This window comes from Pseudochaenichthys georgianus, chromosome 14 (assembly GCF_902827115.2).
Source record: "Pseudochaenichthys georgianus chromosome 14, fPseGeo1.2, whole genome shotgun sequence".
In the NCBI taxonomy this organism is placed as follows: Eukaryota; Metazoa; Chordata; class Actinopteri; order Perciformes; family Channichthyidae; genus Pseudochaenichthys; species Pseudochaenichthys georgianus.
This window is the reverse complement of record NC_047516.1, coordinates 29,009,854-29,034,368: the sequence shown is the minus strand read 5'-3', so window position 1 is coordinate 29,034,368 and position 24,515 is coordinate 29,009,854. Positions and strand designations below refer to the sequence as shown.

Genomic DNA, 24,515 nt, shown 5'->3' with positions numbered 1-24,515 from the left:
GAGGTCATTCATCATTGTGCGTTCCCCACAGCAAATCGCCTTTTAGATTAAAACCATCACGCTTATCTAAGAACTTTTTTTTCCGTCTGTGACATATTGGAAATAAAAGTGTAAATGGAATACAAAGAAGGGAATTTAACTATATTTAGAGCAATTTGTATTGTTTCCAGCCTCGTAAATATGTAGAGCTGAAGCAGATGGAGCCTGCCTTGATGTTTATATTGCTGTTTGCCTCAGCGTTGTATTGTTCAGCGTGTTTAAATTAAAGTGCAGTCAAAAGAGCAATTAACGTCTTGGCGCTAGCTGCTGATATTCTTCCTGTTCACTGGAATGAGTTACCACCTACTGTATATTTTCCTTCCTTTTCTTAGTGTAAAGGCATGCGTTGCAATTGTGCGCCTCTAAAATGCCCTTTTGTTAATGTTTGGAGGACGGAGAAAGTGCGAAAGGAAGGCCGAGCAGCGCTCTGTGACAATTCTCAGAGGGATGCTGAGCTGCCTGCTGAGATAGGGGGTTGCAGAAAAATCTGCCTCGTTTGCGACTTTCTGCCATGTTTAATTGGAATCGAACTTGTCCCTGGAAAGGAATCCGTCGCTTTGGGGAAATTAAGTGCTCCACCTGAACAAATGGAGAAATGACTACCCTGCGCGTTGTCAAAGTGCAGACTTTGGAACTCCTAAGTTGTGCCAGCGACCTCTCCCCCCACTTCTCTATTCTCTCCTTTTTGTCAATGATTTCACTCTGTCCCTGCCCAAACTCTCCCTCCATCCTTTCTCCTTACAGGTTCATACCCGAGGCTCTCGCTGAGTTTCAGGATTAAGAGGAACATTGGATATTTCATCCTGCAGACGTACATGCCCTCCATCTTGATCACCATCCTCTCCTGGGTCTCCTTCTGGATCAATTATGATGCCTCTGCAGCTCGGGTGGCCCTGGGTAAGACACAGCCACGCAGCATTATTAAAGTCCCAACTGTGAAACCCAGTGATATAACAGCAACTAAGAGCATAGGGCTATCACATGTTCTACATTGTTGTGCACCTGCACTTACTGGCACGTGGAACTTTGTTCAAATCAACTAGTGCTGTTTAAACACGGACTGCAGGAATAATGACGTCCTGATGTCTAAATATGGACTGATGAGTAATATTGAGAGCACTTACAGCATTCTATCAGTGAGCCAGACAGACATGCTGACTCATAATAAAACAAATGTGTCCTAATTAAAGCAGAACACGGAACGTCTCATGATCTAACGAAACTTAATGACACTCTCCCAGCTTTTGTGATGTTCTTGACATTACAGACATTTTCTGTAGTGTGTTGTATAGGTTTTTTGTTCATGTAAATGGTCTACAAAGGCAAATATCACAACGTTTCCTAAAATTGCAATTTTTGCAAGTTTCACTTGAGTATCCAATTCTTTGCACATTTTTACTTCTTATAATCTACATAATCTACTTTTTAATGCACTGTATTTACACTGGATTTAGACTTCACATCCAATACGTAACATCGTCTCACAAAATATGATGTTTTAGATGAGACGGTATATAAAGTAGTTACAATGAACTGCTTCTTACCAGCCACAGAATGTTGGTCATGTTTATTTTGACCAAAATAATTCACAATAACTGACATTTTAGCAATATTTAAAGATCAAGTCAAATGTCTAGCTAACTTTATTTTTCATGTTGTCTCTTTTATATCAAATGAATAACACTCATGTGTGTAGTGGGGGGAGATAAAGCAGGAACAGAACAGGAATTAAGTGCACATTGTAATTGTATGTGTTTTATCAATATTTAAATGTATAATTCTAACAGTCATCGTCTATAACAGTGTATCTTCCACCCCTAATCTGAAAACCTCTCACTGTACGAGTTGCTGTAACGCTGGTCACATGATGTCATTACAAAGTGTCTAAATGCTGATCCAGTGTGTGACGCTCACCTCTCTGTCTTTGTGTGTGCTGCTGTGCTCAGGTGTGACAACGGTGCTTACCATGACAACAATTAACACCCACCTTAGGGAGACTCTCCCAAAGATTCCGTATGTGAAAGCCATCGACGTCTACCTCATGGGCTGTTTTGTGTTTGTGTTCCTGGCCCTGCTCGAATATGCCTTTGTAAATTACGTGTTCTTTGGCCGGGGCCCTGCGCAACAGAAGAAAATCAACGAGAGGCTGAACAAAGCCAACAACGAGCGCACAAGATACGAAGAGAAGCGCCTAAGGGAACAGGTTTGCATCTTCATCTCCTGCTTTCTCTCCGTGTCAGTCAGGGTTCAAGTACAAAACAGCTGTGTTCTGCTCATAAGTTTCCCAGGCATTTAATCCTCAGACACATATGCAGCATTCCCTGAAGTAATCTCCCAGAAGCATACTGATGCCACCACAGCCCAATATGTATTCACCAACCATCATCCATTGCTCTCAAGCACTGACTGCTTTTTATCCAGCATAGCCCTTTTCATTGAGATAGCTATTCATCTAGCTCGACAGTGGTGTAAACATTCCCATTCCCTACTTAGGTTGTTGTCTCTGTATAGCTGTGGGCTTCATTCATTCTGCTACTTTGTATGATAACATTTAAAACTAAAATGGGCTAAAAAAAACACAGAATGAGCATTGAATTTGAATATGGCTGAAGTTGTCAGACTGAATGAAGCCCACCCCTCCCTGTTGTTGTGTAAATGCTTATTCAAAGTTGTTTACTGTAAACTTTATGTCTATATGCAAAGTGTAATTTTGAGAAATATGTGCTTCTTTGCCGGAATTTTATAGCCTTTTTTAATGTTCTCTTCATTTTTTCTTTCACATTGCAAGGACTCCATTTCCGCGTCGTATCAAACCAACACCTTCAGGTCATTTACACAGCGAAGAAATCTGTATCTCGAGGAACAAAGAAAAGTTGGGGTACATGTATTTAGAAATCATATCAGCTGTAGTCCAGCCCTCACAGTAAAGTCAGAATGTCACTTTGTTGTGAAAAGTCACTAATGGATAAACTATTTGCTAACTATTTCTGTGGCATGCAAAAAGTCCATACCATCCCTGTATTTTGACAGCTAAATTAAATGAATTATTAAGGGGGGTTTTTGGGGGCTACTGCTCGACACTTCCCCTCGCTGACTCTGTTTCCGTGTCCTGGCAGGTGGATGCTTATGGAAACATCCTCCTCACCACGATGGAGATGAACAACGAAGTGATGCCTTCAGACGTGGGGAGCAGCGTCAGTGACTCTCGGAACTCCGTCATGTCCTTCGACAGCTCCGGGGTCCAATTCAGGAAGCCCATGACGCCCCGAGACGGCTTCAGCCACCACTCGCTGGACCGGAGCGCCATGCGTAACCGTGCCAACTGCCGGCTACGACGACGATCCTCCAAGCTCAAGTTGAAAATCCCAAACCTGTCAGATGTTAGCACCATTGACAAGTGGTCCCGGGTCATTTTCCCTATCACCTTTGGATTTTTCAACCTAATCTACTGGTTGTACTATGTGAATTGACGTGCATCCCACTAGGAATCATGGGCCATATTTTGAGAGCACATTAAATTGGCTTTGATACAGTTCCAAAATATGTATACACATATACAAGTTGAACATATGTATATGCATATTTATATATATTATATTTATATATACATGTGTGAAATCCGAAGGACCTTTCTGCTGTACAAAGTATTAATAGGATGACTTGAATGTTTAAGAGTAATTGTGAGAGAAGAATTTCAAGGCTTTGAGTTTCTTTTTGCTCCCGGAAGAAACAAACAAACAAACAAACACGAGATCCCACCCGGGGTTTTTGGAACTAAAGACTGCATGATATTTTTGCTAAAAAAAACAACCAACAACAACCACAAGACAAAAGAGAAAGTGAAACTCTTGTGAGGGAAAAGATGTCTCAGAGTCCCATTGACTTTTTATTGATACTTATTGTAATCAGAAATCCTCGACTGCAGCTCATGAGATCAGTGGTGGCTCGTCTGTTCAGGCATCAGCTGAGTGAGATCCTTGACAACCCCCCCCCTGACCCCGCCGCCTCCACACCACCCCTACCCTACACGACCCCACCCATCGCCCATGGATAACATGCACGGAAAATCTCCGGTTCTACTATGTACAGCAACCTTGTTTGGATTATGTGTTGTTCCTTGGGTTTTTTGAAGTGGTATCGTTCTCTTTATCAGACATCCGGCCTAACGGGCTCCAGAGATGGGATGACCGACCGCCGCGTTCCCCCACCCCCCCAGAGTCAACGCAAACTTGTGTTCCTTTCTCTTCTCATGTTGTTTTTATCACGTCTTTTGGGTATCGGGAGGGGGCGGGTCTTTTTCATTATGGTTGAAAACAAGTGCTGATTATTGTAGATATGATTTTGTCTTGAAAAATACTGTGATTTCAGAGAGTGTCGGAACATGTTCTAGAGCTAGGGCATTATAAGATAAAAGAGTCAAAGGTATGCATTACTCATTTTGATTGTGTGAAGAAGAAATATTCTATACATTTTAATCATTCGGTATTCTCATGAAGGTGTGCTGTTTATTTCCTCCTATTGACTGGTTCTCGTGCTCGTTAGAAGCAGAGTCCATCGACGTCATATCCTGCTTTGTGTTTGCTAAAAAGGAAATGGGAGGATTGCTTTTGCGGTTCCTTTGGAAAATGGTTCCACAGCAGAGATGTAAGGACATGTATATTTAAAAGAGAAAAAAAAAAAAAAGAGTCAACATATCAGCCCGCAGTTTGACCAGTTGTCATTCAGTATTTCTTTGTTATTCGTTTGTTTTGCATTCGTGTTGGAGTCGCAGTTCGTGAAGGCAATATTATGTATTTGCGATAGTGATGGGCAGCCCGGGCAGAATATGTGTGAGGAGAAGGATCCAACATTTCAATCTCAATCAGTGCCATCACAAATATGCTCCGAACCCCCGAGGATCAGAAGCATCAGCCTCATCGGGAATGATGCGGTGATTCTCGGGGAGAAAATGTGATTAATAGCCATGAACTGAAATAACAACCAAAAGGCCTATAATCATATGGTTTCTTTCTCAAACACATAAAAACACACACTGCATTTCCAGTGCTCAGGGTCATTTGCAACAGAACAAAAAAACTCCTATAGGACCTTTATCTTCTAACCACATGTTTTAAGGTTTTGGAAACCAGCCACCAACGAAAAGTGAAGGAAATTAGATTGTTCCTGTGAATCCTTAATGTTACTTTAATTAGCTAAGCTCAATCATCTTTAAATAAATTCTTTATTGGTATTAAAATATCCAAAATCAATCTTTCAAAAGTCTTAAAAATGCTAAAACATAGGAAACGTTATGAATTCTTTATTTCGGACGTTGCTTTATTAAATCGTGGTTGGCATCGTCATTTTTGTTTTTTAATAATTTACCAAATGACTCACATTACCGTTTCATAAATCTGGATAAAAAGTCCTTAATCTAACATGCCTTAAGTAGTCAGAAGCCTGCATTTAGATGAGGTCAGAGAAGTGGTTTATGAGGCAGTAAACTGTGGATATTGTACGGGGGAAACACATTTGAATATCCTTCAAAGACTGTTTAGCTTCAGCAGAAGTGCAGATCAGACTAATCTAACATTGAAACACACAAAAACAAAAAAAAGTGACTGGCTGATTAGAATACGCTGCAGTGTACCTGAGAAATACAAATGGGAAAAAGAAAGCGAAATGTTCATACAGACACAAACACACAGGGACAAGAGGAAGATGGAATGGCTGCAGAGTCATTTATCCTGAGAAATATCCACTCCCCTCTGGAGCGCAGTGTGCATACGGTCTGCAGGAAGGAATACTGATCAGAAAGCAATTTGTCTCCGTGAGTCAGAGTGACGTTTGTACAGTGACGTGGCCTGAGCTGTGATTCCAGTCTGGTTTATATATTTGAATTTGAAATATTGTTGTCATTGTGCTGAACGTGAAAAGAGAAAGAAAAAAAAGATCCCCTTTAAGTGTCCAGTAATCCACAAAAATATGGAGGAAGATGAGGACGAGGGTAACATACTGAGCTGAGTGTTTTGTTTCCGTCTGCAGCTGAACAATCTGTTGTTTGTCTCTCCAGTCAACTGTGAGGTCCAAAGGATTAGACCAAAACATAGTGATGAGTCTTAAATGTGAAGAGAGTTAATTTATTGTTATTTATGAGAAGGCTGTGCCGCAATGAACTAAATTAGCAGTTTATATTGTGTTATATAAAGAGTACATATTGAGTATTACACTGTGGAAAGAGTAAAGGCCGAAATTGCAGCATATGTGCACAAATTCTTTAAAAGTTGCCAAATGGAAGTGAGGCAATATTATAATGCAATGAACTTGAAAACAGTAGCATCAGTTGTTTCCACATGCTAGTAGCGGCTAATGTAGCCTCGAGGCGCTAGCCTTAAGGAGAAGTGAGGAGCGCCCTGCTCAGCTCACGTCTTTCTTACTCCACGCCCCCTCAGATTTGTTTAATCCTCTAATTTCTAGTCTTCAGACCAAGCTTACTCAAGTGACTTCACTTGAGCCAATTTATTCGACAACACAAAACTCTCTGGAGCCACAAAAGGGTACTTTCCCCCCACATATACAGTAGTTCTTCCCAAACCTGTAAAGCAGACTGGAAATTGGTGTGGCGAATTGGTAAATGTCCCCTTTAACTTACAAGACACATTCCTAAGATCTGCATGCTGCAATTCTAACTTCTCATTTGAAATGATGCAATTACGACATAGATTTGCCAATTGGTTTTTGCAATAAGATAAAGAGTAGATCCTTATTGTGTTCCCCGCAGAGGATATAACTCCCATGGTTGGTTCAAGGGTACACTCATGTTTCAGGTTACCTTGACCTTAAGAAATAAAAATATGAAAGGTGGTTATAGTTAGTTGAATGAATGCAAGTTCATTCCAATAATGCCCTTTCCTAAGTGTTTTCTTTGCATCATTTCATCCGGGGGATCACACTAACAGCTTGTCAAACTGTTCAAAGGCAATATGATGGATCTTTATTGAAAGTGTGAGGATACTCTTTTTTCCAGTGCAAGCAAATATTGTGGGAAAAAAAAAAGATGGGACCTAAGTAAACAATATAAGTGTTATTCTAAGTAAATCAATAGAACCAGAGAGAAGCCTTTTCCTACTCTTTGGCCTCAACTTGACCTTACGTTTTGTAACACAAACTAACTGTTAGATTCTTATTCAGGTCAGATAATTCCCAGAAATGAATACAAACATGCCTATTCAGGTGTTATCTTCTTTTGAGAGATATTTGATGCATATCTTTATTAAACTCTGAACGCTTACAGAGGAGAAACCTTCGCAGCCCTTGCATGCTCGCAAAATCTACTCAGCACTCATCTCACACATGTTTAACCTGCTTTCTGGACATGAAATCAGCACATCCATCCCAAAAGCTGTGAGGATCTTCTTTTCTATGCTTTTACTTTAGGATATTTGCTTATACAAGAGAGAAGATACATTCCTTTTGACACATATGTTTGAGGAGTAGAGGAGGAGAAAAAAAAAGTGTTGAACTGATTTCAATGTGAATTTTCTTGCCTCTAGTGTATATGTGTAATTACATGTGAATTGTACTGTAAATATGATATCTTTCACTTAATAGTTCTTAATGCATGAACAAAAACATGGCAGTTCGTAATACCAGCTAGCCTCACTGCTAATGGCATGGACCGCTTCTCTAGCATTGGCATACTTCTGCAAACGAAACCTAAAAAATGAAACACAAGAAATACATGGTGTGAACAGAATAATGGAGAAATCAATGCAAAGTCCTCTCACAGTGACGGAGTTTCTGGTGGCTCTGAGCTTGTATTGGTTCACCTGCTCCATCGAGAACGAGGCTAGCGCTGCTAACGATTTCCTGGAAATTGCAGCAGGCCTTGGTTCACTGTCAGCGAACGGGACGGTGCCATCTTGAATGAAATTCTCTGGGTGGGCTTTCTCATTAAATACGCCCGAATTTAAAAGTTGGGTTAGATTTCAGCACAGTATACCTGCAGTGTTTACCTCAGACATCAACAAGTCACCCAATTGTCCGGGAGTCTATGAAAAAATATTAAGGGCATGATAGGCTAGCTGGCTTATAGAGGCTTGAGGAGCAGGATGGCCTTAAGAAGGCGAGTGGGATGTTCTTTCCTGCTCCTCAATAAGACAGTCACATGTGCCCTTGAGCAAGGCACTTGGCCAAATGCCCAAGTGCAGCTGCTCACTTGCTAACAATAGAAGTTTATGTCTGTGCGGTGTAGCTCCTGGGAGTAAATACGTTTAGCAATGTGAGGGAATTGCCCTCTCAATACTAACGTAGTTCCACTAATGCACCTTGGTTTGTTTGAGTAACTCAAGCCCAGTATTGTCATGGTATAATTACAAGCCAGGACCTTTATGCTAAAAGTTATGAATCATGACATATTTTGTTGACTCCAGTCTTCTGTTAGGGCATTTCACCTATGATTACACCCCTCCCAGATAACAGCAATGCATGTTAGCCTAAAACTGAGCCCCTAATAAAAGAACAGACCACGAACACACAAGAAAATTTCATCCACCAAACACCAGAACAAGGCTGACAGACTCCTCACTGTTAGAAGAACTTTTGCTGGTGCATTCATTATTTTGTACGTACCTTGTAGGTTTTGTTTTGCATGACCTGAGTTTTGAAAGGTTTATTTTCATATATTTTTACTCCGCACCATCCGAATTCATCCCCACAGCCAGGAAAAAGAAACATCCAGTGTTTACATGCTCAAATTGCACTTGTTTTACAGTCCGCTCTTTAAATCTTGTAAAACAAAGCTGTTTGTAAAACTGGAGGGAAAATAAAAACGTACATGGTGTGACCCGTGCAAATCGCAGACATGTACTTATAGACGATGTATTTACTGTAAAGCACACAATTTGGAATAGATGCACCGAGTGCATGCTGTAGTTTTATCAGGTTCAGCATAAGCATTAACATCAGTCGCCCTTCAACTACAACGGATGTAAAGGATGCTCCGCAGTAGCATCTGAACGTAAGCCATGTGATTGCACACTGAGTGGGTGTTCCCTGTATTTTCTCTTTAATAAGTTGCCTCTGGTTACGGTCTGTTGTCCATTACTGTGTGATGAAGAAGCTGATTCCCAGTTACACATCAGTATTCCTCCCTGGAGCACACCAGGGAGACTCATGTTTAACCAGTGAGGGGGAAAGATTTAACAACACTTTATAAAAATGGCAACAGACAAGAAGAAAGAAACCCACAAGACCAACACATTTTTGAATATGAATTAGTAAATGATTTGGTTAATTTCTGTGTTAATTTCTGATTTATTGTATTTGTTGCATTTGTTATGGATTGTTATTCTTACTGTTGTTGTTGTTTTATCATAAGAAGGAAATGTAATTCATCTGATATACTGGCACTGGAAGAAAAATGCATTTGGTTTTTGTACTGTAATTGTTTTTGTTCACATTGGGCGCTTATTTGATTCAGTTGTTTAATAAGGTGTTTGATTTCATTTGGAGTATCAGTACTCATGGAATCAACATTTGTGTAGTATGAAGTTGTATTTTTTTTGTCAGTGCAATTTAATGTTATAGTGTCAATCAGCTTTTTTAGGTGTTTGAACAAAATGTGTTTTTTACAAATACAAGGTGTTCAAGTATGTGGTATAAAAAGGGTTATCATTCAAACAACAGACTTTTTACAAATAAAGGCTTATACAGTAAGAAAATGAGCTTATTTTCATATATGAGCCCGTAAAGGTAAATAGAATACAATGTTGCAAAACGGGGGATAAATCAGGTTGTCTTCTTTGCTATTCCAGGTTTTTGTCAGCTCTCACCTCCCAGTTGGTGTCTTGCTTTTGATATGAACTTGTACAGTTCAGAAATAAAAAATGTAAGAAACATTTAATTACAAAACATTCGCGTTTACGAGAAGATACCTTCTATCTTACCCTATTTCCTGAATAAAAATGCAAAGTGACTCCTGCTCACAAGTGTACTATTTGCCCCCTTTTAAGTTCAGCAACTTTTTTAATAGTTATTTTTCTTTCACATTGTTGGCAAATATGACATTGCAAAAATCAATCGTAAGCAGAAAACTAGATAAAATAGTGTTGAGGCTTCTCTGGGGCAGTTTGCAGTTCTACGTCTACAAAGCACTAGATAATTAATTTGTTTTGTTCCAAGGACGGATGCAGTTGGGACTTGTTGTCCTCTGGTGGAGGACATGGTGCTATATATGACAACACATCTGGATTTTATTTGTATTCTCCATACTGAGCTTGAACATCCGCTGACTGCACCTTGAGTGAAGAGAAACAATAATGAGACATTGAGACATTTGAAATATTATCAGTCCATATGCCTCCAAGCATTAGGAAACAGCTTATTTATTTCCAAACCAGCTCATTGATTTTATAGATTCATTGTTAAGGTTGTTTGGTAATTTGGGTACAACCTTTGTACAATTTGTGGTCTAAAGGAAATAAATTGTTTAGTTGCCCTCACCACAGAAAATCCCGGAACAGGGACTTGAATTCGTTTTCACTTCCAATTGAACTGACAGGGGTCTATTGCAACATTATTAATACCATCTGATCATTTAAAATCTATAAGTTACTTACGTAACCCCAGGCCTCAGAGTAACATGAAGTGAGATGTCTCACTATGGGATGTGCCTCATCGCGGAGCAAACAGAAGCATCAATCTCATTACGCCAATCCTGATTGGCTGGTGATCTTGACGTCTACGTCAGGGAATCCACCGACCCTTTAAGTAGCTTGCGCTACGTCGCAGCGTCATTCAAAATAAGCACCTCTTCTCGCTTCGCCTTAGCAAGAAGGGCCGTCTGGTGAGACATCTCACTTCATGTTACTCTGACACTGGGGTTACGAAAGTAACCTATAGTTCTCATTCATAACACTCCGTTCGATGTCTCACTATGGGATATTGAAACTCCCGTATTGCTAGACATGCTTATCTCGAAAATCAACAAAAACAACCAGAACTTAACAGGCAGAACCCTGTCTCAACACGGGGCCCAGCACTGCGCGGGGCACACTTGGAGCACAGACATCTAGCCTGTAAAAGCGGACAAAAGTGAGCGGTGAGGACCAGCTCGCTGCTGCACAAATGTCTTGGATGGAAACACACTTGAACAAAGCCCAGGATGTAGCCAGTCCACGAGTAGAATGAGCATGCAGGCCCGTTGGTGCCTGCAAACCCTGACTTGTATAAGCCAGAGCAATCGCTTCCACAATCCAGTGGGAGAGCCGTTGCCTGGTAACGGGCTTGCCCTTATGAGGGTTAGCCCAGGATACAAAGAGTTGGTCATTGCATCGAAATTCTTTTGACCTGTCCATATAGGTGCGTAAAGCACGAACTGGACACAGCAAATTCGGCCGCTGTTCCTCAGAGGAACACAGTGGCGGAGGAAATGCCTCAATGTCAATGGGGGTACATGAGCCAACCACCTTAGGTACAAAGGCAGGGTTGGGCTTCAGCAACACTCTCGTTTGTCCCGGGGCAAACTGAGTGCATGAAGGATGTACAGAGAGCGCATGAATGTCACTGACTCGCTTGGCAGATGCCAGAGCCAGGTGCTTCATGTCAGCTTCTTCCAGGGGTTCAAATGGAGGTCGAGTGAGCCCATCTAAAACTACTGCCAAGTCCCATAAGGGCACCAGTGACCTGGAAACAGGGAGGAGCCTGCGAGCCCCTTTCATAAAACGGCAGACGAAGGGATGTTGGCTAGCCGTCTTTCCCTCAAAGCCCACATGGCATGCAGCAATAGCAGCCAGGTACACTTTGATCGTAGAGAAAGCTCTGTGTTTATCAATCAGGTCCTGTAGAAATGATAGAATCACCCCGACAGGACATTGAAAAGAGATGTGTCCTTTTTTAAGGCACCACTCCTCAAACACCCTCCACTTACAGTCGTAGAGGGACCCGGTGGAGGAAGCTCTTGCACTCTGAATAGTGTTTATCACCTTCTGAGGGAGTCCCACTGTATTCAGATTGTACCACTCACGGGTCAGGCCCATAGTGCCAAGCGCTCTGGGTGTGGGTGAAAAATCGCCCCCCCCCCGCCTGAGACAGTATGTCCCTGCGTAGTGGGGGCTGCCACGGCTGCCCGCACAGCAGCTGATATATCTCCGCCAGCCAGTACATTGCAGGCCAGTGTGGAGCTATCAGGATAAGTGTGTGGCGTTGTTCTCTCACTCTGGCCAGAGTTGGGGGTATCAGAGCCAGGGGTGGGAACGCGTTCAGAAGGACCGGAGGCCAAGCATGCGCGAGCGCGTCCACGCCTAACGGTGCGTTTAAATCGCGCATTGAAAAGAACAGCTGACATTGAGCGTTTTCTTTTGATGCGAACAGATCCACCGCGGCCCGGCCGTAACGCACCCACAGATGACTCACAATTATTGGATGTAGAGTCCAGTCTGCATATAGTGGTGCACCTCTGGACAGCAGATCCGCCCCGAGGTTCATCACTCCTGGTACGTGCGTCGCTCTCAGAGAGAGGAGACGTCAACAGCTCCATAAGATCAGTTTGCGTGCCAGCATGTGTAACTGGAGAGAACGCAAACCCCCTTGGCGGTTTATATACGATATTGTGGTCGTGTTGTCTGTCCTCACGAGGACATGATGTCCTCTGAGAAAAGGCCGAAAGCGTTTCAGGGTGAGGAACACCGCTAAAAGCTCCAGATAATTTATGTGTGACCGTTGGAGGTCTCTGCTCCAGAGACCCCTCACAGGTCGACCTTCGTATATACCCCCCCAGCCCGTCAGACATGCGTCTGTGGTGACCACCTTCCGCGATAGGACAGCACCCATAGACACGCCCCGTACAAGAAAAGTCGGGTGCAGCCAGTGGCGCAGTGCCATTACGCATTTCATAGTGACCATCACTCTCCGTGCGGCATGACGCACGGGGTCCAGTCTGAGGGCAGCTACCCAGCGCTGAAATTCCCTCATGTGTAAGTGTCCCAGTCGTACCACCAGGATGGCTGACGCCATGAGCCCCAGTAACCGCAGACATGATCTGAAGAGAGCATATTTGCGTGGCTGGAAATGAGCGAGGCAAGCCCTGAAGGCTTTCACTCTCTCTGCTGACAGGCGGGCTGTAAAGGGCACCGAATTCAGGCGTAGGCCCAGGAAGAGTACAGTCTAGCCTGGAGACAACATGCTCTTTTCTGTGTTTATTACAAAACCCAGGTCGAGCAGGTGTTTTACGAGGACATTCGTCTGCGTAATAGCCTCTTGCTCCGACTGTGCGAGAAGGAGCCAATCGTCCAGATAAGTTGCCAGGCGAATACCCTGTTGTCTTAACGGGGCTATCGCGGCTTCCGTACACCGTACAAACACTCGTGGGCTGAGAGACAGACCGAAGGGAAATACTCTGTACTCGTAACAGACACCCTGAAAGTCGAACCTCAGATATTTCCTGTCTGGGTAATATACTGGGATGTGGAAATACTCGTCTTTCAGGTCGACTGATGTGAACCAATCGTTTTGGCGCACGAGACGCAACAGAGATGTGTTAGTGAGCATTCTGAATTTGTATCTTTTGAGATATTTGTTCAGAGTCTCATATCTAGTATAGGCCGAATCCCGTGCCCTCCCCGTTTGGGAACGAGGAAATACTTGGAATAAAAGACGCTCTGACTCTGTTCGGCGGGTATTATCGATATAGCCTTCTTGTCTAGTAGCGAGAGGATCTCTTGCTCTAGAATATGGTCCGACTCTTCCCGGGCTTGCGAATGCAGAATGCCCGAAAAGTGAGGGGGGTGACAGCGATTTGGAGCCTGTAACCCTGTGTTATTGTCTTGAAACCCCAAGCAGAATCTGTGAGCATCCTCCACTTTTCGCTTCTCACATCTCTGTCGTCTGCCCTCTGTGTCTTTATTTGTTGTGTTATGGGGCCCTCTAGTGTCTGAACACGATGGTACCCCAGGTTGACAACCCCGGTCAACACTGCGCATGCGCGTGGCGGTGATGCCTTCACAGCCCCGTCCATCGTCCGCCTTCTGAGAGAGGTAGCAGCCACTGTTAGAAGGGGGGTAGATGTCAGACTGTTTATTGTTTTTATTGTCTTTCTTTTCATTTTTATTGACTGCGCCCTTGGCTTTAAGTCTGGAAACGACAGTGGAAAATGATTTATTAAAAGACAATATTGATGACATGTGTTTGTGTGACTTAAACGAGCAGCGGAGCTTGCTGTCGTTGATGTTAAGTCCATTTCACTCATGGCGCGAACTTGAGGATGTCGTTCTGACATCACTCGAGGCGGCGGGAATATGGGGGCATGGTTGCACCCCGGAAACACATGAGCATCTAACACTGGAACGTGTTGTGGAGCTGGAGAACAGGGAACTTCCAGCTCCTTTATCGAGGAGAGGAGAGGAGGCTGTCAGGCCGCCCTCTTCTTCTTCTTCGTCTGGTGGCTGAAAATCTGGGCCGGCTGTGCCTGAGCGGCTGCTGCCGGAACCGGAGACTTTCTTGGCCAGCCCGTCCTCATCTCGAGACCCGGGACGGGCTGTGGCCTCTGCTGTTTCGGGATCTTGAAACGGGCAGGACGTGAGGCAGCCTGAGCGAAGGACTGCCGCGGGGCCGTTGAAGGCGGCGGCTGGACCCTTCGGGGAAGACAAAGCTGGAGAGCCTCATCCTCCTTCTTTTTGGACTCACACCGCTGCTGCATCGAAGCTAGAGCGGAGCCAAATATGCCCTCGGGAACAATAGGCATGTCCAAGACGTCCTCTTTTTCCCGGTCTGGAAGGTTCGTCAGGGTAAGTAACCTGACTCTCTCCTGTACCACCATTATTCCCAGTGCTTGCCCGTGGCTTGGACTGCACAGCGCTGCACACGGAGACAAATGTCCGTGATCGCTGTGATTTCGTCCCACACGGCAAGCTCAGGTTTGACCGTCATGTCATCGCAGAGCTCCGCCTGGTAGGCGGTCAGCAGCGAGGAGACGTTGAGCGCCCTGGCGGACAAAGCTGCGGCTTTATAGGCTCGTTCGGTCATTGCTGACTGGAAGCGGTCTGCCTTTGCCGGTAGCGTGGGGCTCTCGAGGCTCTTGCCGCCACCGGGCCCCAGCCTGACACGGCGCGGGGCTCCAATTCATTACATTACATTGCATTTAGCTGACGCTTTTATCCAAAGCGACTTACAATAAGTGCGTTCGACCAACAAAATACAAACTTGAAGAAAACAGAATCATATAAGTACATCAGGTTTCATAGAGCAAAAACATTTCAAGTGCTACTCAACTGGCTTTAGGTAAGCCAGTCCTTTATTAGTATATAAGTGCTTTGTTAATAGTTCTATCGCTCAAAGTGGAGTCGAAAGAGATGAGTTTTCAGTCAGCTATCTGCTGTCCTGATGTCAATGGGGAGCTCATTCCACCGTTTTGGATAGCAAACCCAGGTGTTTTTGCTGATGGAAACTTGGGTCCCCTTCGCAGCGAGGGTGCAGCGAGCCGTTTTATTGATGCAGAGCGGAGTGCACGTGCTGGGGTGTACGGTTTAACCATGTCCTGGATGTAGGAAGGGCTAGATCCATTCACAGCATGGTACGCAAGTACCATTGTCTTGAAGTGGATTCTAGCAGTTACCTGAAGCCAGTGGAGGGAGCGGAGGAGCGGCGTGGTGTGGGAGAATTTAGGAAGGTTGAAGACCAGACGAGCCGCTGCATTCTGGATGAGCTGCAGAGGTCGGATGGCACATGTAGGTAGACCAGCCAGGAGGGAGTTGCAGTAGTTTAGGCGTGAGATGACGAGAGCCTGGACCAGAACCTGTGTCGCTTTCTGGGTCAGCTGGGGACGTATCCTCCTGATGTTGTAAAGCGTGTATCTGCAGCAGCGGGTTGTAGCAGCGATGTTTGCAGTGAAGGACAGTTTGTTATCTAGGATCACACCCAGATTCCTTGCAGTCTGAGTCGGGGAAACAACAGAGGTGCCGATGTTGATTATCAGGTCAAGAGTGGGACAATCTTTTCCCGGAAGGAAAAGCAGTTCAGTCTTGTCAAGGCTGAGCTTGAGGTGATGAGCAGACATCCACTGAGAGATGTCAGCTAGACAAGCAGAGATGTGTGCGACGACCTGGGTCTCTGAGCGGGGAAAGGACAGAATTAATTGGGTGTCATCAGCGTAGCAGTGGTATGAAAAACCATGCGGGCTAATGACAGATCTGAGCGAGTTTGTGTACAAGGAGAAGAGGAGGGGACCAAGAACAGAGCCCTGAGGGACCCCTGTAGTTAATTGACAAGGGTCGGACTCCGACCCTCTCCAAGTAACCCTGTAGGTGCGGTCTTTGAAGTATGAGGTGAGGAGGGAAAGTGCAGAGCCTGAAACTCCAAGTTCTTGAAGAGTGTGAAGGAGGATCTGATGATTCTCCGTGTTGAATGCAGCAGACAGGTCCAACAGGATGATGACAGAGGAGAGGGAGGCTGCTTTAGCCGTGTGCAGTTCCTCAGTGACAGCAAGGAGGGCAGTTTCTGTGAAGTGACCTGCCTTGAAACCAGATTGGTCCAGAAGGTTGTTCTGATGGAGATAACAGGAGAGTTGTTTAAAGACAGCGCGTTCTGGCTACCACCGTTGTTGAGTCCCAGCCTGACACAGCGCGGGGCTCAATCTCCGCGGCGGTCACCACCATGTCCCGATTGCCGGCTGGCGAATCAACGGACATGAAGGGGTCCTGTCCCGACAGGCTAGCTTGGGGCGCTAGCCATCGGCGGAGGCTCTTGATGGTGAAGCGGGCACAATGCCCGCACGAACCGGGGGTATCGATAGCTTCCTGGCTGTGTTCCAGCCCAAGGCAGGACGAGCAGACCTGGTGTGAGTCCGTGCTCGAGATCTTAAACCCCCAGCCTCCGAGCCGAGCCTCCGAGCCTCCAACTCCTCTGATGCGAGGGAGAGAAAGGTCCATCCTCGTTTGCCGGGGTGTCGGCGCGGAGAAAATAAATCCAACCTTATCGTTATTCCGAAAGGAAAAAACGAGGGGGTAGATTTTTTTCCCAAAAAAATATATTAACTGGTGTGTTAATATCTTTCTTATCTCCGTCTCCTCTGGTGTGAGGGAGAGAAGAGTCCGTCACTGCTCGCCGTGGTGTCGGCGCGGAGGGATAAACTAGCAACAGGTATGTTACTGTTTGAAGAAAAAATCAAACCTTACCGTTATTCCGAAAGAAAAAACGTCGGGGCAGATTACAATATTAACTGGTGTGTTAATATTTGTTCAATTCTTCTGCAAAGCAAAAAAGTAACCAGCAAGCGCCCGTCGACCGAATGTTAGCTTGGGTTCAGTCTGTGGACCGTTAAGCTAGCCCGGCTACTGATATTCGAGATGTGCTCTGAAGCGAGAAGAGGTGTTTTAATGACGCTGCGACATAGCGCAAGCTACTTAAAGGGTGGGTGGATTCCCTGACGTAGACGTCAATATCACCAGCCAATCAGGATTGGCGTAATGAGATTGATGCTTCTGTTTGCATACACGTTGAGACATCGAACGGAGTGTTATGAATGAGAAAGTTTTTTTTTATCAAATCAAGGCCTTAAAAGCATTGGTAGTTAACATTGTAGAAACCAGCTAGAGTATTTGTAAAATTCTAACAAAAACCTAGTCCAAATGATTCAATTAAGGTACTTTTGGGAAGGATTTGCTCCAAAAGTCGCTCTATCTAAAAGGAAAGCTTGTTATTATGAGGAACAGAAACATGATGCAAGTAAACAACCATAATTACAATTTACTCATAGCTGTCAAGCAGCAGATAGTGGACGTCTCCTTTGACGCGCAATGTGCATGCACAGTCCAATAAAAAAACTATTGATCACTTTACAGTCCTGTGACATCCACGGATATCAGATTTGTTTTGCTTTTTTCATTTCATTTATTGGTTGCTGTCTGAATATAAAGAGTATTTTAAATACTGAAATGCACTACTCTCCTTAGCTTTACCAGCAGACAAGCAAACAAAAAATATCTTTCATAAACTCTAGATATATTATGGATGGCGGGGGGCCTCTATTGAGTTACCATGTCCACCCCCCGTCTGTGTGGAGGTCCTCCGGGTGTTGTGGTTTCCTCTCACAGTCCAAAGACATGCAGGTTATTTCCACTGCAGACTCTGTATTCCCTGCAGGTGTGAAAGTGAGTGTGAATGTGTGTCTACATGTGTGTTTGCTCTGTGATAAGCTGACATGTCCGTGCCTCACGCCCAGTGCATGCTGGGATAGATTCTAACCCCCAGGTGCAACCTGATCCCAGGTGACCCTTAAAGGGATGGTTCAGACTTTTTGAAGTGGGGTTGTATATGGTACTTATCCATAGTCACTATATTACCTACTGTACATTTAGAGCAGGCCGACATCCAATAGATAATTCAGTGATTATGGATAAGTACCTCATAAAACCTTTATACCATCAGAAATATCCCTTTAACCGGATATGTAGTCAAGGAAATGGAGAATTGGTTGTACTTAACATGTCAAACTCTTAAATGATATGTGAATATGATTGTATTTGTCAAATATGATTTGAATATATGGTTAAAAATCGCTGAATCAAATTGAACAAATACCAGGGTTGGTAGTTCATTATGTATTGATGGCTTTTAATAGTCATCAGTTCCAGGCTTCATTAATGATTATTAGGCATTGACATCCCCAGACACTAATACTTCAATGTCTTCAGGAGCAGGACCCAGGGATCTTATGTGCACATGCATACAAGTGACACATGTAGGCTACGCAGCTGGGTGTGCAATGTATCCGATTTATAGCATGGAAAGTGGACGTGACTGCATATGCTACTATGTGAAAAGGATTGATGTGTGGGATAAGCTGATGCATTATTTACTAGTGTAATTACAAAACAAAGTTAGTTTTCTAATAGCCACTTTTCAGGTGGAAACATTAGCTCACTATGCAGTCTGAGGCATTAAAGATGAATGTGAATGTGTGTTACGTTACCTGGCCTGTTCTCCTACAATCCTGATGCACAAAAACCTACACATATTTTAAATTCGAATTGATTAAAAACATTAACAAGACTTAGCGTCAACAGCGCTAGCAGCTCTGTAAGGCCAAGACACAGCAGTGCTTTAAGCTAAATGCTAATGTCAGTGTGCTCACAATGACAATGCTAGCATGCAGAAACAGGTTGACCTTCTTAGTGTAGCATTTTAGCATGCTAACATTGGCTTATTAGCACCAAACACAAACTACAGTGGGGCACAAAAGTATTTAGTCAGCCACCAATTGTGCAAGTTCTCCCACTTAAAAAGATGAGAGAGGCCTGTAATTTTCATCCTAGGTCAACACACTCTCACTCCCTAAGCGTCCAATAGCGACGTTTGGTCAGTGTCCGTGGCGTCCAAAGGGACGCAAATAGCTTTCAACTGATTGCAATGTATTCCCATCTGCGTCGGGATTTGACGCTCATGGAAGCGCGGCATTCGTTTGTGTCGGCTGCCCTTAAAGGTAATGTGAGAGTCCATTCCCATTGGATAACGGAGAATTGTACACCCGGATGTAAGTATTCCTCTTACTGTCGATTGATTTTACAGTGATATCTGCACTACTCATCGACTAAAAACACCAGATTATCCTTGTTAATTACACAACATTGATTGGCTTAAATTGTGTGCAATGCTTTTGTATTTTTCCCCTTCGATTCGGAGAAACAAATATTTGTTCTGAGTAAAGGATGGCAGAAGACACTACACTACCCAGAATCCCCAGCTATCGTTTGGACTACACCATGTGCTCTGTTTGACAAACCCCGTGATAGTCCTCAAACTCTGTGATTGGAGAGTGTGCTCCGAGGGTTAAGCCGATTCTCGAACAGCACTTGCAATGGGATGGAACCAAGGCAGACTGTCCAAAACTGGATTTGAACGGGTCCACCGCGTCCCCCGTCCCCAGAACTACACATGCTGGCTATTCTGTTTCGCAACATGTTCTCTATGGCACGTCTCTACTGGGAGTTGTAGTTTTAAAAGACGTTTTCGTATTTCCCATAATAAGAAGTTGCCAGTATTAAACTGTGTACATCCCTGGAGGTTTAGGGGACAGGAAACACTCACATTTAAAACATATAATTAATAAATGGGTGAAAATTGCTTGTGCCCATTATGGGCAGTATTAATATATATACCCACATGCCAGCTAAGGTCAGAAGAGCTTTATTTAACAGCTGGTCTTATGTTTGTGACCCCTGTGATAACATTACATTACATTAATTGATAAGCCTGAAACATGCACTTGTCAAGGTTCAGAGGCACATTTTGCAAATATGGCAGTAGCCATCGATAAGCTTAAGATAAGATATACTTTATTGATCCCAAGTTGGAACATTTGCGTTACATCAGCATGTGTAACAGTTAAATATGCAGTTGTGTTTATTTGAAAATCATTTAGTATAATCACACAAATTCTGTGTTTTATATTCAACAATTCTATGTTCTTTATTTATTGATTGTTCAATACCTGACAAGGCCGGAGATTAAATATCTACATACATCTTATAAGAGTATAATACATTATGTATAATATCAGTTAAAATAAGTGCTTCAACATAGTTAACATTGCTGGAGGTATGCACAAATATTGATAGATGTCTTGTAATGCACTATTGAGGAACCTGCAACCCAAGTTTTTCATTCAGTGCAGAACTACACCACAGTTGTGTAGGCCTATATGATGTGTCAATAAACCTTAGAAAATCTTGAAATCTTGAAAGGGATGTGCAAAATAGTCATTATATACAGTCTTTAATTAACTATTAGTAGAGAATAACGAGTAATGAATATACTTTATAGGGATCGTATTAATATCTAATAATAAAAATAATTAAATTCAATAACATGCTTTAACCACCAGGTGTCCCTTTATATCAGCTGTGCACCTTTATGGTGTAAATACAGCCTATCTACCAATTGGATCAAATATAATAGTGAGCCGAATTAGTGTTGATACTGCAAGGAGACATATTGTGTGAAAAGAAATGTAAGATGTTGTTTAATGGCTGATATATTTATGATCCACATCACGTTTTCAGTTCCTCATGTTTGTCTAGAGGTCTTCTCATCAGGGCTCTATAAATACAGAACTACGCAACAAGTCCTCCAACTCATACGACCAAATGGGTCGTTTAAGCCCTTATTACGACCAAATATGTCGTTTGTTCAAGCGCATAATACGACCTATGATTACGTTTTAAAATTGTCGGCCTCTAGTGCTCCCGTTCAATGCAAACGTTACAGAGGGTTGTTTATTCACAAATAACCCTCTCTGTAAAATCCTAAATTGTAGGATAGTTTGGCCATTAAAACGCTTTATGATTAGATTTCTAGCGAGAAGTATATATTGTACTTTTAGAATCCACGTCCAGTCGATATGTAGGATCTATAGTTTGATAGATATTACGAAGATGATTTGAGGTTTCGTCAGGAGAACGTGTATATGCGGCAAGCTTCCATGTAAAGTTACGGGTTGAAAACAGTATTTCCGGTCCCGACGTTTTCATAATAAAACCAATGATCAAATTATTTAACAGTGATATCTGCACTACTCATCCACTAAAAAACATTAGTTTATCCTAGTTAATTATACGACATTAATTGGTTTAAATTGTGTACAATGCTTTTGTGTTTTTCCCATAGGTTTTTCTCTTTCGATTCTGAGAGACACATTTCTTTTTTCAGAGGTTTTGATAGGCTAAAATCACGCCGCAATGCACGTCGGGATATAGTGTTTATGTGATATGAAATCGGAATACATTAAAAAAATAATAATAATACTTTATTCCGAGTGTTCTTGCTTTTCTCTTTGAAAGTCATCACATAACGGCATTGCAATACACGGTTCGGCTGCATTAAATATTACATACCTGCCCTAGATATGTATTTATAGAGCCCTGATCAGAAGACCTTTTGACAAACTGGAAGAGATGCCGCCAAAACTGAATACGTGACGTGGACCATAAATATATCAACAATTAAACAACATCTTCCATTTCTTTTCACACAATACGTCTCCTTGCAGTATCAACACTAATTCGGCTGACTTTTATATTTGATCCAATTAGTAGATCTGTCTGTATTTACACCATAATGGTGCACAGCTGATAGAAAGGGACTTTTTTGTAGTTTTTAAAGATATTACTGATTTTATGAACTACCTTTCCAACTCCTCATGCAGTTGACTGTTACGGCCCGTCCACACAGCGGCGTGCGCTGACGCTTGCCGGCGGGCGTGTCTGAAACTCGACCAACAACCATGAATCTCCCTCCCCTGACACACAAGCAGCGGTTTGATTGGCTAGAGCTTGTACTGGCATATGATTCGATTGGCTGACGCCTCGCCGAGGCGTCAAAAGTTGAACATTGCTCAACTTTTGCAGCGAGCCACGCCAGCTACGCTCCACGTTGCTTCCCACGATGCATTTCGGCTAAAAGTGACGTCACCCCATTCAAAGTGAATGGGGAAGCGTTACAGGTCTATACAGGTCTATACAAGTTAATGGTACAATGCATAAGCTTCACGTCGAGAGACTGAAACTGTATTTTCCTTTAACGTTCTGTTTTAATTTCACAATAAAGTGAATAGTCATATTATGTACGATATTATTATGTTTTATTAACTAGACCACTGGTCTAAACCGCACCTCCTAGTGGTTAAAGCACGTTATTGAATTTAGTTGTTGAATAAGTTATATTTGATGAAAACATTTAAATATAAAGAGTAGCCTACATACAAAATAGGGGTCAATGATAGAAATATAGAATGGAAAATATCAAGAAGATACTGTAGTGATCTCTACAATAAAACAGTTTAGTGCAGGATGTCCAAAGATATTAACAGGAGGATGTGCAAAACAGACAAACTGATAAGGCTGAATTGTACTCAGGTGTAACTAAAGTCTGATTTAAGGGTTGTTTATATTTCACATCATTAATCAGAATCTGCAAAGTAACAAAAATAAATGTAGTAGAGTAAAAATACCAGGTTAACCTCTGAATTGTAGTGGAGTAGAACAAAGTAGTACATGCTGCTGTAACATAAACATTTCCCAACTTGGGATCAATAAATTATCTTAACTTAAGATGATCGATGGCTTCTGCCATATTTGCTAAATGTGCATCTGAACCTTGACAAGTGCATGTTTCAGGCTTATAAATTAACAACAGGAGGGGTCACAGACATAAGACCAGCTGTTAAATAAAGCTCTTCTGACCTTAGCTGTCATGTGGTATTAATGCTGCCCATTATGGACACAAGCAATTTTCACCCATGTATTAATTATATGTTTTAAATTTGATAACACCAATGTGTTTCATATACCCTACACCTCCAGGGATGTATACAGTTTAATACTGGCAACTTCTAATTGTGGGAAATACGAAAACGTCTTTTAAAACTACATTTCCCAGTAGAGACGTGCCATAGAACATGTTGCGAAACACACAATAGCCAGAAAGTGTAATTCTGGGGGGGAGGGCCGGGCTGGACCCGTCCAAGTCCAGTTTTGGATAGTCTGGCGTGGTTCCATTCCATTTCAAAGAGCTGTTTGACAGCGTAACCTTGTCACACTGCCACTCCAATATCCAATCACAGAGCTTGAGGGCTAATCACGGGGTTTGTAAAGCAAGGCGGATGTTGTAGTCCCAAACGATAGCTGGGGATTCTGGGTAGTGTAGTGTCTTCGGAAACTCTGTAGTGTCTAAACTCCGAAAAAACAATTTGTTTCTCCGAATCGAAGGTTAAAAACACAAAAGTATTGTACACAATTGAAACCAATCAATATTGTGTAATTAACAAGGATAAACTAATGTATTTTAGTGGATGAGTAATGGAGATATCACTGTGTAATCATTTGACAGTGTGGGGAATACTTCCGGTTTTATTATGAAAACTTCAAGACCGGAAAAACTGTTTTCATCCACGCTAACTTTACATGGAAGCTGCCCCATATACACGTTCTCCTGGCGAGACCTCAAATCATCTTCATATATCTATCAAACTGTAGATCCTACACATCCACTGGACGTAGATTATAAAAGTACAATATACACTTCTCGCTAGAAATCTAATAAAAAAGCATTTTAATGGCCAAACTATTCCACAATTTAGGATTTTCCAGAGAGGGTTATTTGTGAATAAACGACCCTCCGGAGCGTTTGCAATCGACAGGAGCATGTTGTTTCTTTCACGACTACTAGAGGTGCTACACTTTAAAACGTGACTCTGGGTCGTATTTAGCTGCTGAACAATCGACCTCTATGGTCGTTTTTTGTAGGAGGACAGGCTGGAACTACGGCAGATATGTAATATGTAATGCAGCCGAACAGTGTATTACAATGCCGTTATGTGATGACTTTCAAAGAGAAAAGCAAGCACACTCGGAATAAAGTATTATTTTTTTTTTTTTTAAATGTTTTCGGTATGTTTCCGGTATTTGTTAATGACGATGTGCTGTGAGATGTGGGACTGGAATTGCACA

The 24,515-nt window shown here is 42.8% G+C and overlaps 1 protein-coding gene across 1 annotated transcript in view; it reads left to right on the top strand.

Moving 5' to 3' along the window:
- The window catches only part of gabrb4 (gamma-aminobutyric acid type A receptor subunit beta4), a 61,437-nt gene extending 51,593 nt beyond the window's left edge, over nt 1-9,844 (top strand). The window contains 4 exon segments of the mRNA XM_034099642.2: nt 784-936; nt 1,986-2,242; nt 2,828-2,917; nt 3,156-9,844. Of these exon segments, the coding sequence (XP_033955533.1) occupies nt 784-936; nt 1,986-2,242; nt 2,828-2,917; nt 3,156-3,509 (854 nt within the window). The 3' untranslated portion in view covers nt 3,510-9,844.
- Nucleotides 9,845-24,515: the final 14,671 nt, after the last annotated feature.